This window comes from Mya arenaria, chromosome 14 (assembly GCF_026914265.1).
Source record: "Mya arenaria isolate MELC-2E11 chromosome 14, ASM2691426v1".
NCBI lineage: Eukaryota > Metazoa > Mollusca > Bivalvia > Myida > Myidae > Mya > Mya arenaria.
The window spans coordinates 3,668,434-3,686,472 of NC_069135.1; the positions used below are offsets into that span (position 1 = coordinate 3,668,434).

General features: G+C 33.2%; 1 protein-coding gene across 2 annotated transcripts in view; it reads left to right on the forward strand.

Annotated features, from left to right (window-relative positions):
* The first annotated feature begins 4,707 nt into the window (after positions 1–4,707).
* LOC128218057 (dynamin-1-like protein) overlaps positions 4,708–18,039 on the forward strand; it is a 33,013-nt gene continuing 19,681 nt past the window's right edge. For both annotated transcript variants that reach the window (XM_052925576.1, XM_052925577.1), the window contains exons 1-11: positions 4,708–4,863; positions 12,085–12,232; positions 12,489–12,610; positions 12,885–13,010; positions 13,198–13,321; positions 13,737–13,885; positions 14,572–14,676; positions 15,119–15,232; positions 16,397–16,488; positions 16,797–16,917; positions 17,360–17,506. In XM_052925576.1, coding sequence (XP_052781536.1) covers positions 4,762–4,863; positions 12,085–12,232; positions 12,489–12,610; positions 12,885–13,010; positions 13,198–13,321; positions 13,737–13,885; positions 14,572–14,676; positions 15,119–15,232; positions 16,397–16,488; positions 16,797–16,917; positions 17,360–17,506 — 1,350 coding nt within the window. In that variant the 5' untranslated portion in view covers positions 4,708–4,761. The remainder of the gene's footprint in view (positions 4,864–12,084; positions 12,233–12,488; positions 12,611–12,884; positions 13,011–13,197; positions 13,322–13,736; positions 13,886–14,571; positions 14,677–15,118; positions 15,233–16,396; positions 16,489–16,796; positions 16,918–17,359; positions 17,507–18,039) is intronic.

Consider the following 18,039-nt stretch of genomic DNA (forward strand, 5'->3'; position numbering starts at 1 on the left):
TTAGGCGAAAGTGTGGTCTTGTTTTGTTCCGTACTACGGAATGCCGTTAGGGCCATCGCCTATTAATGTGTTGATCTGAAACAAGATACTCGATAGTACGATGATGAAAACGCGAAATCACGAAACAACGATGGTGAAAACGCGACAGTACGATGACGAAAACGCGACAGTACGATAACGAAAACGCGATAATATGACAGTACGATGGTGATTATGCGATAAACTTTCGTGTTTTCACCATCGTATTTTCGCTTTTTCACCATCGTAATATCGTGATTTTGAGTTTTCATTATAGTACTATCGTACTGTCGCGTTTTCATCATCGTACTATCGCGTTTTCATCATCGTACTATCGCGTTTTCATCGTCGTACTGTCGTGTTTTCATCAACGTACTATCGCGTTTTCATCATCGTACTGTCGTGTTTTCATCATCGTACTATCGCGTTACTTAACGTAGTGTGTATCGATTTTTTTAGCGGTATGATGTTAGTTAAGACCATTTACTACATTAAATTATTGTACCTAGAACTTTGCAATATTATTTAAGAAAATCTATTTTGCTAAATAATGCGAACTACTGAAACATTTACCTCCAGAGTGGTTCTCTAATTTTATAGAAGTATGGCAAATTGTTTTCGGGTGTGAGCATTTCAATTGCTGTTTATTTTCTATAAGATATCAATCAGTTTTATTATACATTCAGCACATACAGCATATTAAAAGAGGTAAATACATTTAATACAAATTACATTTGTAATTTGTAATATAGAACAAATTTGGTATTCAACCACAGGTCCAATGGATTGATATAAATGTCTAAATTTGTGAACGGTGATGTCAGTATGGAATTTTAATAGATTAGCATCATTCAGAAGGTAAATTGATAAAGGCATCTGGAATCTGACATCCGTATCAGTTGTTCGAATTGGTGTGGCTGTATATTTCTTGGTCTATCAGATCTACAGCTGACTGAAATTAGACAGCATATGAACTCTCTACGCAATCACTTGAAATCACCATGACTACTTAGATATTACCACAATAATCACATAAATGATCACACAAATTAATATCTTCTGAATAAATGTAATTTAAACAAAACTATGTACAATATGTCAATATTTATATGAAAAACTAAAGTTAAAACATGAAGTCAACGTGTTTTGAAATTCCAAACACTATGGAAACATTACACAGGTTCTCAGTAGGCTGACCTTAAAATGCCCACATTATTTTATTTTATTTTTTTACAGGTATAACCGTAGTACTTTAATATTACATGCTGATGAGCCGTTTCATTGGTCGGAAATGTAATAGACACGGTTAGATTCTATTGAAAAATGTGAGAAAGGATGTTAGTGATTAGTGCACTTATAATTATATAAAGTTATAAATGTATTTGCATACTAACATTTTTAGCAATTTCCTGTAAGACTGAATGTACCTGTATAGTCTTGCCGTGATAAGTCTGCATGAAAATTCTGTGTTTTTTGTATTTTGGTCATTTTAGATCGTCATTTGTATTTTGCAACTGCAAAAGAGCCTCTGAAACTACAAGCAATGTCTTCTTTCTCAATTTCTCTTGGTGTTGGAGCCTTTCGTTTTCGTGAATACTTCTCAACCTGCAGTTAAGTCATGAAAACATTTTTAAATCTCCTTCATTATTTCTAGTGAAGTTGTCAATAATTACCACTAAAATATTTATTATTATTTATAATTATAATTATGAGGTTTTCATAATTTTAACCTGCGACCAATAATCCTACTCCCAGATTTAGCCATACAATATGAAAATATATTTTTGATAAAATCTATATGGCTATTGGATTTCAAATACCTGTTGCGGTGTATATTTGGCAGGTATAGGGTCTGGATCGTCTTCAGTACGTCCTTTTCCTCCGACGAAATGTTTACTGCATATGTATGTCCACTTTTTTATTCTATCAACTGTGAAATCCTCTCGACCACATGCACGTATCCATCTTTTACACTTAGATTCATTCGTTTTAGGTTTAGGGAAAGGTATGACAAATATTTCTTTCATGTGATCCCTGTCAGCATACCTAGAATCACTGTTACATACACCATAACAACAATGTTTCGTCCCACCAGAGAGAGTTTTTAAAGACGTCGGCTCCAGATCCATTCTCAATCCAATGCAATTTATTTTGGAAAGAGGCCAGGTCGTACACATTTTGACCTGATACAGTTGAGCACTATGGTCTGCTGTGCTTATCAGCAAATCTGCTTTTAACATATTGGCTGATTAGAAATCGCTCCTATGTAAGTGTTGACCCCTGATTAACTGAAAAGCCCATTGAGTTCTAAATGCCTTTAGGGAGCAATTTAATAATTGCTTCCAGATGCATTAAATTGGAAGCTATTTGTTTATTAGAAAAATTATCTGCTGTATGGGTGGAATTTTACAAGGCGCAATAATGGATAACAAATGGTAAATATAGAGCATTACATATCATTTTTTTCAACGTTTTCCACAAAGTAGGTTCCATATGTCATTAATAATTTATATAATGATTATATACAATTTATAAATAATTATATATTTATGCATATTTTTTATTTGTGAACATTATGTTAACTATACCATTTTACTTATGAATTTAAACACCGATCGAGTCACTCTGTGGTGTTGTTTTTTTTTGTGCAGTCACAGGGGTTCGCAAGTTATTCGCATGGATTTACGCTGAATGATGTCCGCACAGGTGAGCCCTACAAATGGGGAAAATAAACTCACAGTCACGTTGCTTTTTCGCTGGTATTTATTTTATATATATATATATGCTATTAGTCCCAGATGACAACAAAACAATGAAAATATTTAATTTAGAATTCAACTTCATATGGTACTAATTTAAAACTCGGGAAAATGAAGTGTAATAGGATTATTATATTAAAAAATCTACATGTAGCGTGGCTTTGACTAAGAACAATAAACATTACCTGGTTAACATAAAAAATAAACACCAATTAAACAGATGCACGGTTCGGTGGTACGGCGTCCTGGGTTTTGTAATAAATGTAATTAAAGCACTTAGAACAAACATGAGGGTCGGGTGTAGAGCGACCCACCAAACATGCATCAAGTAAACACATTAACAAAACTAACTGAAACATATATACAGGTACAAAATATGTTTTAGAAAAGATGAAAGTCACATATTTAAACTGATGGCACGATATGTCACTGGAACAGTTCACAATGAGTCACCTTTGACTTTTTTAAGTAACTGAAAAATGTTCATATCTTAAACTAATAATCTAACACAATAATATGAAGGGGGAGCAAATATACGAAATGTACACTATTTTATATGAAGGATTAGTGGAATGAGGGTTTGTTTGAAATGATATGAATCTGGGTCGCAAATTCCAATGAAGAAAGTTACAAAACAAACAGTAATTTAAAAGTATGTACAAAAAGCGATGCATATCATCAGCTGGCAGGAAGATGGCTGACGGTCCAAGCTTTCAGGCCTTCCTCGTACAATCATCAACCTGAAAGCAGAATAAAAACACACAACAGCACTCGAACAACCACGGTATTAGAATGATTATATTATACACGTTGAAATGTCTATCGAATATACTGATTTGCATCTAAAATGGTAAAATAATGAACTTTATCGCCTTCTACTATATTCGACCAATATATATGACTTAAATTCATCAATTATGTAACCTTTTAAAATGTATCATTATTCTATGTTTTATTCTATTTAAAAAAAACCTATGAATAAGATCACTTGAAACAACACTTTTACTTTCTTTTTTAACGTTTCTAAAACACCATATAATATGTCTTGATTCAGATAAAATAATGAGAAGAACATTTTTCACAAGTTCATCACATTTAATGTCAAAATAGTGGAACCATTTTACAGTTTAAAGTTATGTTATATATCTTTATAAACCTTCTTTCCCAATACAACTTTGAAAGGAATGTTTTGTGCAATAAATGACGTATGTTACTTTTGTTCTCTGCATTTTTCCGAGAGCTCTGTCTTTAATAAAACTTTACAAAAGGGCTTAAATCATTCGGAACTCCTCGGCCATTTTTTAATAGAAATACAAAAACATTCGGAACTCCTCGGCCATTTTTTTTTTTCAAAAACAACCTCGGATGTATTTGGACGGTTTACATCCTCAAAAAGAGGTACGTTTAAGTCCGCTGCAAGTAGATAGGTCACGGACATTACGGACCATGGACAATACGGACCAGACATTACGGACCAGATTTAGGGACACTACGGACCAGATTTAGGGATATTACGGACCATCTTCAGAAACTTACGGACCATGATTTATAATGTTTTTAAACATTTTTTTTTTTAAATTTATTAACTCATTGGTCTTAAATTTGTTAATAAATACTTCAATATGAGTGCTCAGTATGACAATTATCTTTAATTAGTAATTTTATTTAGCAGTTAAACTTTATGTCTTAACTCTCGGGAATCTTATTTATGTTTGCAAATATACACTTCACTGGTAATCAATTTAAACTTAGATCAATAAATACAATTCTAAAACACTAAATTTAATTAACGATGTAATTCAAACAAATACGAACTACTTCAACTGATGTACCGGCATACATCCGAGGTTGTTTTTGAAAAAAAATGGCCGAGGAGTTCCGAATGATACAAAAAGTGTTCAGTGTCACTCTATCTATTCGGAAGCGGTTTTTGAAATCGGAAGCTGCGACCGGGGATATAATAAATTACAGATGATTTTATAAAATGGAAGGTCTTATACCCGTAATAAACAAGCTTCAAGATGTGTTCAACACCGTTGGGTCAGAGACAATACAATTACCACAAATTGTTGTAATTGGTAGCCAGGTAAATAAGATTTGGGCGATTGAAATATTGTTTTCAGGTTAAAAAAGTGGATGGGGTAGATGCTTCAGTCAATGACATTTGATAAAACAAAGGCGTAAAACGTTCGGAAATTGATGGACAATAGTTCTCCAAATATATTCCTAACATTAAATCGTATGCCATATTTGAATTTTACATTATAATTAGTGATTTGGTCTACTAAAATTATTAACTTTTAAATCACTACATTCTAAGGGAACTTTTTTTAACATTTGGATATTCATTTTGTTCCCTAAATGCCACAAGTCAACTGATACATACCAATGCAAAATGTATTCTTCAACTTTAACTCCACAATATGTAACACTGAATTGTTAAATAAGATTAACGGAGGTTTCGGTAAATCCCCAGTTCGGTAAATTGATTTTATAGTGTAAAAGGCGCGGAGGTTTCAGTAAAATTACAAATGTTTGTTTTACAGTTTGTAAAGAGGGAATAATTATAATTGAATGTGGAAATAAGAATATAATTTTACTTTTATAAGATAAAATAATATATTTAGTATTAATTATAATCGTGCATCAAACATTGCAATTCCGTCTCCGATTTCTTTGATATTTCTATTGGTTTACGCCAAGTACAAAATAAATCGCCGGTTTTGTTTGCATTATTCCTAGAAGATCTAGAACTGTTTCTACAACAGAACGTTGACTGTAGTATTAGCCTATACGATTTATGTATTATGATATTACTTTTTGCAGACGATATGGTAATAAGGCTACCAGACAAATCGGCCCCTTACCAAATCGGCCCCTAGCTCAAACGGTTACCTTTTCGGCCCCTTACCAAATCGTCCCCATCCCGTAGACGTTTCGGCCCCTGATTACCGAGACGTTTCGGCCCTTATTTTTATGTATTTTTTTATTTCTAAATATAAGTAAAAAACATGTAATTTCATTTTTTTATTTTAATAGACAAAGCGATATACATGTATACAAAGGTACTGTATAGATAAAATAGATTTAATGAAAATATCTGTTCACTTGAAAACATGTAAAGATTTATTCACGAGATGTTTTTATAAAACGAAATATAGTTGAAGAAGAAATGTTTAAACTTCATTTTTTTTCAAATAATCTTATTATTATACATAACTATGTTGCTAATAGTATGTATAATGACATGTCCATTGTCTAACATCAGTCTTGACCAAACACCTATCGCCCGCCGTAGAGGGCACCAACATTTTTCAGGAATTCCTCGCAGGTGACCTTATGCGAATCGTATGAGTCCCACTCATCCATGATCCTGGCGTTGATGTCTCTGTAACGCTCTCGACATAAGTTATACATTTTATGAAATTCAGTTATTTATATTCAAATCAGGTAAGGATGAAAAAACTATTTGTATTATTTATCTTATATTTAATACGTATGCAAATCCATACTGGCTTAAACGGTGTTTTTAGACAGATGGTCTTATGGCGAATTGTCACATTCCACAGAGGTATCAGGCGTTGGAATTATGACACTTTGTGTTTACAAACTTATAAATACGTCTACAAGGTTTGTTCCGACTTTCCCAACCGCTAATTCTCACACTTAAAGATTAATACCAGTTATCTCTTCGCACCTCAAACAGAATATTATTTCACTTTTTTATTACGGATAGTATATTGTTTTACTCTTTTTAAAATGCATATTTATTGTATAATATCTGTAGAACTATCAAGTTGTCACTTGTTTGCAAGTCATATCTATAAAACAAACATTATTTCCTAATTATGTATAGATAAAACACTAATTGTTAAAAGTAATAATTAATAATTATTCTGGAGCAATAGTATGCCATACAGATAACAAACTAATGGTTGAAACATAAAGGCATTTTTAAAAAAACCTTGCTTAAGCATAAAACGCATATATGTACGTATGGCATGTGGCAATAGCATAAGTTCTATTGTATCATAAGTTGATAAAAAAATATTGTGAGAATGTTATCGATATTAAGGTATAATATAAAAAGGTAATGATTTCGGTGTTATATATACCGCAAGGTTCATGCTGCGTGGTACATACAACACTAAACGAACAAGAATATGTACATCGCGTATGTTCTAAGGATCAACAGAATTATGTTTAAACACTACCGTTTATGATACAATAAACATAACAACGAAACATAGCAAACATTTTATACTAGGGAATCACAAGTCAGACACGCGTGTAATCAGGAATGATAGCAAAATAAAAACCACGAATGCCAGTCCAGTGTCAATGCTTTGCTATACCTTTGGCACCACGTGCATTTTAATCTAAATTATACGAGTTATGGGAGTACTCGGCGGTAAACATAGCCATACATTTTCTTTGAAGTCTTTAATGATCAATTAATAATTAACATTTATAACATATAAACGTTCTTAGATTTTCTAACATTTTATATTAAAATCAGGGTTAATAGTTATTTAGATTTTAATTATATTTTTATATCAGTCCTATCAATGTTTTTCATGCATATTTGTCTATTTGTAATTTTAAAGATTTTATTTACAACTTATTTACAGATCTCATCTACATTTATAAGACGACCTACAATGTTTTACTTTATACTCAAGATAAAAAATAAAATAAAATTAAGGGGCCGAAATGTCTCTGTTGAAAATCACTAAGGGGCCGAAACGTCTCGAGTCATTTTAATTAAGGGGACGAAATGGCAGGGCCGAAACGTCTTAGGGGCCGATTTGGTAGTAGGCCGATTTGGTAAGGGGCCGATTTGTCTTGATCCCGGTAATAATTGGAAACTCAGTAGAAGACTTACAAAGAAGTTTAGACCATCTTTACGATTATTGCCAAACGTTGGGCGTAGAAGTTAATATAGCCAAAACTAAGGTTGTAGTATTCCGTAAAAAAGGACCGGTTAGGGCTAATGAAACTTGGGTATATAGTGGCGTACCACTTGAAGTAGTTGACAACTTTAACTATCTAGGCACAGTATTTAACTACATGTGCACTTTCATTTTAAATAATCAATATGTAGTCGGTAAGACTCTAAAGGCTTTGAACGTATTAAACAAAAATATTAACAAATATGACGTACCTCCGAAAATTGCACTTCAATTGTTTGACTCATTTGTAGGTTCGATCCTTAACTATGCGAGTTCTGTCTGAGGGTTTTCAAAATCGAAAAATATAGAAGGATCCACCTAAAATTTTGCAAATCGCTCAGGAGTTAAGCAAAGTACATGTACAGCGGCTGTTTACGGAGAATTAGGGCGTTATCCAATATATATTAACAGATACATGCTAATTATTAAATATTGGTTCAAAGTACAACAGTCCAATAATATTTTATTAAATTTGTTATACCGTAAATCAGTTGATTTAAGCGAGGAAGGCCTTACTGCTTGGGCATCTAACGTTAAATGTTTACTTGAGGAGAATGGTTTTTTAGATGTCTGGGTTAATCCGGGGAATTATAATGTCAAACTCTTTGCTCAAGTTTTTAAACAACGTTTAATCGATAGTTTCCTACAAAAGTGGCGTGCTGATATTGCAAACAGTGCGAAACTTAATATTCTATACTTGCATCCGCACAGTACCTTTGGTATGGCTGAATATCTTAATTTACTATTTAACAAAACTAATAGAAAAAACCTCACTCAATTACGTGTATCAGCTCACAGGTATTGAAACTGGCAGGTACGGACAAAACAGACTGCCAAGAAATGAAAGATTATGTTTATTATGCCATACAGAGGAAATTGAGGATGAATTTCATTTTGTTATAAAATGTAATTGTTTCGATGACCTACGTAAAGTTTTTATTAAAAAGTATTTTTATGTAAAACCCAGCATGTTTAAATTTACTCAACTAGTTAGTAGTAATAACAAAACAACTATTGTAAATTTATGTAAATTTTTGGTACAGGCAAATAATAGAAGAAACCTATTTATCAATTATATTGTTTAAGTCGTAACCGTACAATCACTGTCGTGACCACTAATCATCTGCATTTCCATAATGTATCTAAATAGCTAGATAAACAGCTTCTTACATTATATCTATTATTATCAATATTGTTATACGTCAACATACTCCATATTTCTTGAGCTATCTTGAATTGTTATTGATATTGGCTACCTTGTAACGATGATCACACGCATGAATATTTTGTTTAATTGTATATATTTGTTTGACGAGATGCTTTGTTGCATAAGTCGAAATAAACTTCTGTTCTGTTCTGCTATCCGGAAAAAAAATAAAAAAATATATATATATATGTATGTAATAATGTATGCTAAACATGAGAGCTGGACACCCCAACCACATCATCGAAGACGAGAAAATAGTGGGAATTGTAATTGTATCGTGTATATATCATCATTTCATTACCGGAAAAAAATGAATAAAATCTACATGTAATTTGGTTTTGTTTCATTTTTCTTTGCATTTTATGTTTCATTGTCATACTAAATAAATATGAGTACATGTATTTAAACTGTTTCTTTCATATGTATTGTCGTGTTCTTTTTGTTTTCATTTCATAATGCTTATTATAATTTCATTAAATGCTGCGTTTTCAATTTCATAATCCATCCCACCAGTAACTGAAATACACAAACAAAAAATTATTATTAAACATTAAAATCAAAATAAATTGTAATAATTAAAATTCCAATCCTGCAAATGTGTGGAATGTTTGTAACTTACTGAGTAGATGCTGTCAATTATCACATGTAATTACCGTGTTTGTTCACACTTTGCCATAATATCCTTTTATTATGCTGATGCCATTGTTCAATGTATATAATAATCCTTTTTACCGAAACAACTGGTTGAATCAAATGATATAATCAGTTTACCGAATTGGGGATTTACCGAAAGTACCGGTTACCGTTAAATAAAAACACAGAAGTTACACATAAATTATTTTTAGACAATACCTATCTCTTATAACACTTTAGTGTTTTATGAAACACAAATTTAGATCAATCTGTCAACAAAGCATCCCATTTTTTAACTATCCAGCAGGTGCCCTATATTTTTCCGCTCAATATACGTAGCGCTGGGATCTGTCATTCTTGGCTAGGAAAACAACAAGTAGGATTTGGACGCTTAGAGTTGCCAAAACAAAAATCGTCACTCTGAAGCAGCTGTTTATATGGACTTCACTAAGCAGACATATACCAGTAGGCGAGTAGTTCTCGGACACTAGTAGTTCTTGGACACTCGCGATTTTCCCTCATTTTGGAAGTTACATATCAAGCACCTGATTAAAATCAATCAGGTGTTTGAAAAGTTTCAGCAGGTACCAAATCTTATCATTAGGTAAGGATTATAAGACGTTGAATTCCGAAGTTTCCAGTTGTTTACAAAATCATATTTTACCTCTGCTGGGAATCACAATTTTAGTGCGCATGCGCAAAAAGCACAGCTTAAAATACAGGCAACAGTTAGGTTAAACTATTAGTTCGGTATACTTCCTTTTTTGACGCAGACAACATTCTGCATTTATGAAAATATTCATGTTAAGTCAAGCGTTTACGTTACACATGTGCTTAAAATAGATACCATTTATTTCATTTTTATGAGCTTCATGGTCACCATTTATTTCATATTTATGAGCTTCATGGTCTATGTATATATGTACAATTAGATTAGATTTTGATGAAAAATAATAAGATATATATTACCTACTGGTTTGAAAATTCCACTTTTAAATATTTTAAATAAAAAAATCACTTCAGCGCATGTTTACCGGTTTTAATGATCATTTAAGGGAGTGTCCGAGAACTACTTCTGTCAAACTAAAATTTAACCCCTTTTGAGCACCACATTCGGAGCCTATGAGAATGGACTTAAATTGTTTATTTTCACTTGATTTTGCATTATTTCAACAGAAGAAAAGCTGAAGTTTGTTATAAACATTGGAATTTCATATATCTTTTAAAATAAGGATACTTTATCGATAAAACCTCTAAAAGTGTCCAAGAACTACTCGCCTGCTAGTATCGAGTCAAAAATAAGAAAAACCTATGACGCTTGTCCAATCACCCATCACCTCATATGTGGAGTCTAAAACCTATGATTGATAATTTTGTTAATAACAGTTGGAATTGTTCAAAACACTCGGGTTTCAACTTTTTATTTCTTTTAAATACAAGCCTGGCTAAAATTTATTCCTCATATACTGCAGGACTTCCATTAAAGGAATTTTCAAAGTAAATTACTCCCTAGAAATGGGTTAAAACTTCCAAAATTGATTCCTTGGAAGTACAAAAACTTCAACAATTTTGAAGAAAACTTCCATAGTTGAAAGCTTTGGAGTTCAAAATATCAAAACCTTTTGTCAATATTACTTTTATGGTCCCAATTTTATTCAGTCTTTAAGTAAAATGAATGATTATAACATGTGAATTTGGCAAGTTTAAGTTGAAAATTATTTGATTTTTAACATATTTGTAGAAAAATAGTTGAAAAAGATATTCTATTTGGGAGACTTAAACTTCCACATTTCAGTGAAAAACTTCCAAAATTGTTTGACAGGAAGTTCATACTTTCAGTTTCAAATTTTTAATGGAAGCACTGTAGACTCAGATAAATAAAACCAATACAACTTTGAAAAGCTGCCTTCTTTCTGCCTGTCAAAGACGACCTGTTTATTATCATTTGACTTTTATTGTATGCACTTCTCAATGTTTACAATAAAGTTTTTCATGTTGAAAAATCAGAAGAAATGCTCCCCCAGCGCAGCGCATGGGTCATGTGCATTAAATAGGATATTTAGGATCTTTATAAATATACATTTCCATTTTTTTTCTCCAAGAGGTCTACAAGAAAAAAACACACCAAAAATCAGGAAATGTAGATCCACATAGGATGGCTATATGATGGTTAAGATGTAAAAGTTATCGACAAAAACATAAATTTGATCATCTAGAACTTGCATAACTTGCTAGAGCTTAATGTGGACAATGTAAATATTTAGATTTTCATGAAAAGTGTTATCGTATCTAGTAAGGTTTTAGCAGTCTTTCACATATTTGTAACTAATAAAGAAATAAAGGGAGATATAAGAACACATGTTGAATTATACTTTTGTGCATTATAAAGTACCACAAAATACAGCATTAGAATTGCGACAACATTTGCAATACTGTATTAATTAATAACGCACATATTGAGCCATAAAAAGTGTACTTCAGTTAATTGTCTCATTTCATCTTACAATGATTACAGAGTGCAGGTAAAAGTTCGGTCCTTGAGAGTTTGGTTGGGCGGGACTTTCTGCCGCGTGGCACAGGAATTGTTACCAGGAGGCCCCTCATCCTTCAGCTTATACAGATAACAAAAGATGACACAGAGGCAAGAACTCTGGATAATGGAGGTATGGTCATACATTAAAACAATCATAACAATTTCTTAATTAATTTTAATAGCAAAATGAAGAACGTACTGAAAATTTGTATTGAAAATTGTTTGTTTATTTGTTTTAATTTTCACATACACATATGTATTAGTCATTTACTCTCTTGTTGTATTTTTTAAGTTTCTAAGAAAGAAGTACTGAAGTAAATATTAAAACTGGGAAAAAGCAATACAAATCAAGTTTAATTTATTTATACAAATTATTCAACTTTTAGAAGTTATCAAGGCAGAGGAATGGGGAAAATTCTTTCACACCAAAAACAAAGTCTACACTGACTTTGATGAGATTCGAGACGAAGTTGCAAATGAAACTGACAGAATGGGAGGAACAAACAAGGTTTGATTTTAACAATACTTAAACAGCTATTATTCTACTGGAGTTGTAAATGATATCCTATGAAATTTCAAGTCATGTTTGATTCTGTAAGTGAGAAGACAACCATGAATGTATGAATCATTCTGCAGAGACTAGAATTTTTGTAGTTTTTTAAAGACCAAAATAGACTTTTAGAGGTAGCTTAAAGAGCATTTACATGGGCATAAGATCTATTTCTATACATATACATAAAGGCTAGTGATTGCTGTTTACATAGAGTATTGTTGTGTTCTAGGGTATATGTTTGGAGGCAATCAGCCTGAAGATCTACTCCCCTCATGTGATTAGCCTTACACTTGTGGACTTGCCGGGAATGACCAAAGTTGCAGTGGGCGACCAGCCTGAAGATATTGAACAACAGGTTAGTTTTGGATTATGTTAATAATAAAAAACATGTGAATAAAGAAATACCACCTTCCTTGATGCTCATACATGAAAAATTCATTGGAATAGAATCTCCAAAAAGAATTTAACTGACATGAATTCAAATGGCAGTTTAAACTTTTACAACAAAAACAAGCTGTCACATTTATCAATCAATATAACAGATCCGGGACATGTGTCTGACCTACATAGGGAACCCCAACTCAATAATCCTAGCAGTGACAGCAGCTAACACTGACATGGCCACATCTGACGCCATCAAACTGTCCAAAGAAGTGGACCCAGATGGTAAGGCAAGCTTTAGTAGAATGAAAGAAGTTGGAACAAGAAAAAAAGAATTATCCTCTTGTAATATTTGTCAGAGATAAGGATAAAATGATTAAATAAGTCAAAGTGGATTGTTCGTAGAAGTAATAAATGTTGAGCTTTAATAGACATTAAATTTTGACATAATTATCTAGCAATTTCACAATCACATCTGGATTTGCAGCTTGAATTTTTTTCTGAAACTTGACTGAAGACATTAGGTAATATGTGCCCAGTATGAGCTGGCTGTATTTATATGGTCAGAAATGCACACTGGTACTCACGTATTTGCAAATCTGTTATAATTATGCATGTGCCCACACTCTTTGTACAAAGCTGAAGTAAACCTAATATGGTCAATTGATTATTAAGATTACATGTTTGTTATACCCCTTAGGTCGTCGGACACTGGCGGTGGTGACCAAGCTGGACTTGATGGATGCAGGGACGGATGCCATCGACCTCCTGTGTGGGCGGGTCATACCAGTCAAACTGGGCATCATAGGGGTGGTTAATCGCAGCCAGGCAGACATCAATAAGAGAAAGGTGGGGATTTGGGGCATTGATGACTTTAATTTATGCTCTGTGTATTATTTCAATTTAGCTCTTTGGAAAAGAAAGCTGTAAGCCGATATGAATCTCTTTCCATTCCCTATGCAGAAACCAGTACATGTGTCCATTTTTGAGAGGCTATGAGAAGCCTGGTCCCCTGATGGGGATTTAACCCATAACGTTGGCTTTATTTGTAGGATCAAGCTTGAAGTGCAATAATAATATCTGAATATAAGACTTCTTGCTGCCTGTTCAGTTTTTTTTGTTCAAAAACATAGGTGAAATCTTCTGTATGAAAGATTATTTGACAGACTAGTTTTCAGCTTTGATTTAGCATGAAATTTGTATTTAAAACACAACAACTAATAAAAACACAACAACTAATAAAAACACAACAACTAATAAAAACACAACAACTAATAAAAACACAACAACTAATAAAAACACAACAACTAATAAAAACACAACTAATAAAAACACAACAACTAATAAAAACACAACAACTAATAATAATTATTATCCCTTACAAAAACTTTTATGATCTAAATGAAGTCCTGGTCCTGAAGTGTGACTTACAGAAGCATGTATGATCAAAAGGAAGTTAATTGGTCCTAAAGTGTGATGTCCCTGTTTTCAATTAATTCAGAAGTGAAGAAACTGACAGCAATATTTTGTTTTAGGATATGAGAGAAGCATTGAAGGATGAGGCATCATTTCTACAGAAACGTTACCCAAGTCTAGCAAACAGAAATGGCACTGCATACTTAGCAAAAACACTTAATAGGGTAAGACAATTAATCTTATGTTTATCATTTCAGTATAATGATCTGTGAATAAATGTATTATTTTAGTTTAATTGTAAATTAAATGTTATACCTTTATTATAAAAGTAAGGGGCAGTATCAGTTTTGGGTTTTATTGACCTTGGTTGTCAGGTTAGTGCACTCGCTTCTCACCAAGGTGACCTGGGTTTGATTCCCAGCCTGGGCAGATGTCAGTTTGGTTAGTGGCCACCAAGCCGGACAAGTGGCTTTTCTACGGGTACTTTGGATTCCCCCAGAACAAAAGACCACACTCTCGCGCAACATCGTGCCAACACGATTGACTTATGTAAAATATGTAATTTTTAAACTAAATAAAAATGAAAAGGAATTAAAATGCATACACATACATGTATTAAATACTCTTATAAAACTTTCAGAGCAATCAAACCATGATTTCTTTCAGTTGCTAATGCATCACATACGAGACTGTTTGCCTGAGTTAAAGACGCGGGTGAACATACTTATAGCACAGTTCCAGTCATTGTTGAACAGTTTCGGTGAACCCATAGAAGATAAGGTAAGAGTCTAAAGTCTCAAACTGAACACTGTTAAATGTAAAAGTGGGTCTCTATTAGTGTCTGAGTGTTAAACCAAGGAATCCATGAAAATAAATCTTAAAGATTATCCGTGATTTCACACTGGTCGAAAGTAGCACAAGCCTGCAAGCCCTGCACTGGTTAAATGCTTTACAGGCTTGCTCAAATTATGGATTTTATATAGCAGGTTTAAAAAATAAATGTGGAGTAGTAGAATAAGAATTCGGGCTTGTTCATCCAAGACTAATTTTGGTGACTAATTTGCAGATAATGTGTTTTATTGCAGATAATGTGTAATATTGCATGTAGTTGTATTTTACAAGTCCCTAGTGGAAAAAAGGCAACACGAAAAACATATCATCATACAAATGTTCGTATATATTTCAAATTACTGCTTATAAGAGGTAGAAATATGTAGGGAAATCTCTGAAATCTTCTTGTTCAAACAGTTGGGCCCAGACCATTGATATTTGGTGTGTAGATCCATATGGTGGTCTTCTACCCATGGGGTCAAAATTGGCCTTGCCACAGGGTCACCTGTTTCTTAAAGAGTTATATAGGGGAATATTTTTTTTAAAACTTCGCTTTTGAAACCGAAAGGCATTGAGCCTAGATATTTGGTTTTATCTAGTGGTCATCTACCAAGATTGTTCATTATGGGGTCAAAATTGACCCTAACCTCAGATGTCACCTGTTTTATGTAGAGATATATTGGAAAAATGAATCAAAACAGCTTAGATATTTGGTATGTATCATTGTCAAGTGGTCCTATACCAAAGTTGTAATGCCTCTGGGGTCAAAATTAGCTCCATCTTGTGGTCACCTGTTTGCCATAGCAACCCAAATGGAAAACTTTAAAAATCTTTTTGACAAAAGTCTTAAGGCCTAAACCTAGATATTTGGTGTGTAACATTGTCTACTGGTCCTCTACCAAAATTGTTCAGTCTTTCTTATTAATTAGGATCATAAACACTTTCTCATGGGAGTGATAAAGGGCCATCATGGCCCTCTTATTTAATATTTTGGACACCAATATTCCAATATAAATTGATTTGGTTTGTTTTATAATTTGCTTAATTACATGCATGCTCTTTCATTTCAAGATAGAATGATTAATAGCTGGCATACCAAATTTCTAATTTCAGAGTCAATTATTACTACGGGTCATCACTAGATTTGCCTCTGCCTACTGTAGCACAATCGAGGGGACATCACGCAATATTGAGACTACTGAACTGTTAGTGATTACTGTTTGTATGGAGAGAAAACTCTTATCCTAATCTAGTTTTATACATACACATGGCCATGTGCATGTCATTTACTGCTGCAAATTTCTAAGGATTTGTGCTAAAGACCATTAACAAAGCTTTAGTAAATACTAATTTCTTTTAGCTAGTTAGCTTTGTTATACTGAATCTTTTTAAATGTTGCAAGGAACACCTCGAAGAAACTTTTTTTGCAAGCTTACAAAGATGCAAGTGAACATAATTATATGTCTTGAAAATACGTAGAAACGCTCATACATTTTACTTGATCTTTTTTCAGATGCGGAGGAGCTAGAATATGTTACATATTTCACGAAACATTTGGGAGAACGTTAGAATCTATAGATGCATTAGGTGGATTAGCTACCATGGATATTCTTACTGCAATAAGAAATGCTACAGTAAGTTCTAGTGTGTTATCCCACTTTTTCAAATGGTGATTGACGGTTTGACCTTTTCACTGCATTGTTGATGTTTAAAATATACCACGTTTATTCTTTAAGGCCAATGAATTTAACATTCTCATAAAATAAGGTATACTTTTGTGCAAAGTCATTCTAGGTTGAAGATATTGATTTGGCAAATAATTATATAGTTCAGTTTACTGGTCTCAAATATTTTTTAAACACAAAAGATTTGATAAAATGCAACACTGATAGAACTTTATCATCAAATGTATTGAATTCCACTATTGTCCTCTTTTGTGTGTAGAGTCTTAGGCAGGGCCTGTTTCCTTGGCAGGCCCTGTTAATAAAGGAACTTGTTTGCTGTTAAGTTTGTAAGTAGAAGCTTTCCCTTGTGAGTAATAATATCACACTATCGCCTTCTCTATCCTGTGTTCAGGGTCCTCGGCCGGCACTATTTGTACCCGACATCAGTTTCGAGCTGCTTGTGAAGCGACAGATCAAGCGTTTGGAGGAGCCAAGTTTGCGGTGCGTGGAACTTGTACATGAAGAGATGCAGAGGATAATACAGCACTGCGGCACACAGGTACGCTTAGGGAGGTGAAGGGAATGGGGATCTCATGGTCATTTTGAATAAATATATTCATGGTCTATTATGAGGATGATGGTCTCTAGTGTTGTTGTTTTTATCGGCCATAGCTTGAAGCCATTGATGGTGATCTCAACATTAAACCACATATTCACCTTGGCAGTAGGCACAAGTAAAATATTTTAAGAAATTTAATTCTAACCCCTGTGAGTGCTCTTGATTGACTTGAGAATCACTCTCTTTTTGTTTGATTGTACCTCATTTTTTTTTTTTTCACAAAATCCTATAAGAAGTACCGTAAATGACTGGGTATTAGACGCACTTTTTTCCCCCAGATTTTGATGCAAAAAAATGCCTGCGTATAATACCCAGTAACAATTTTTTGAACTTTTTTTCTGAGGTCAATTTCAAGCCGAAAGTTTGTTTAGATTTATGTAGAAAGGGATGTGTTACTCGCGTCATATTGATCGAGTATATACGGGTTAAAACGGCAGTTGAAGATCGGGATACGGTATATCGTAAGATGTTTA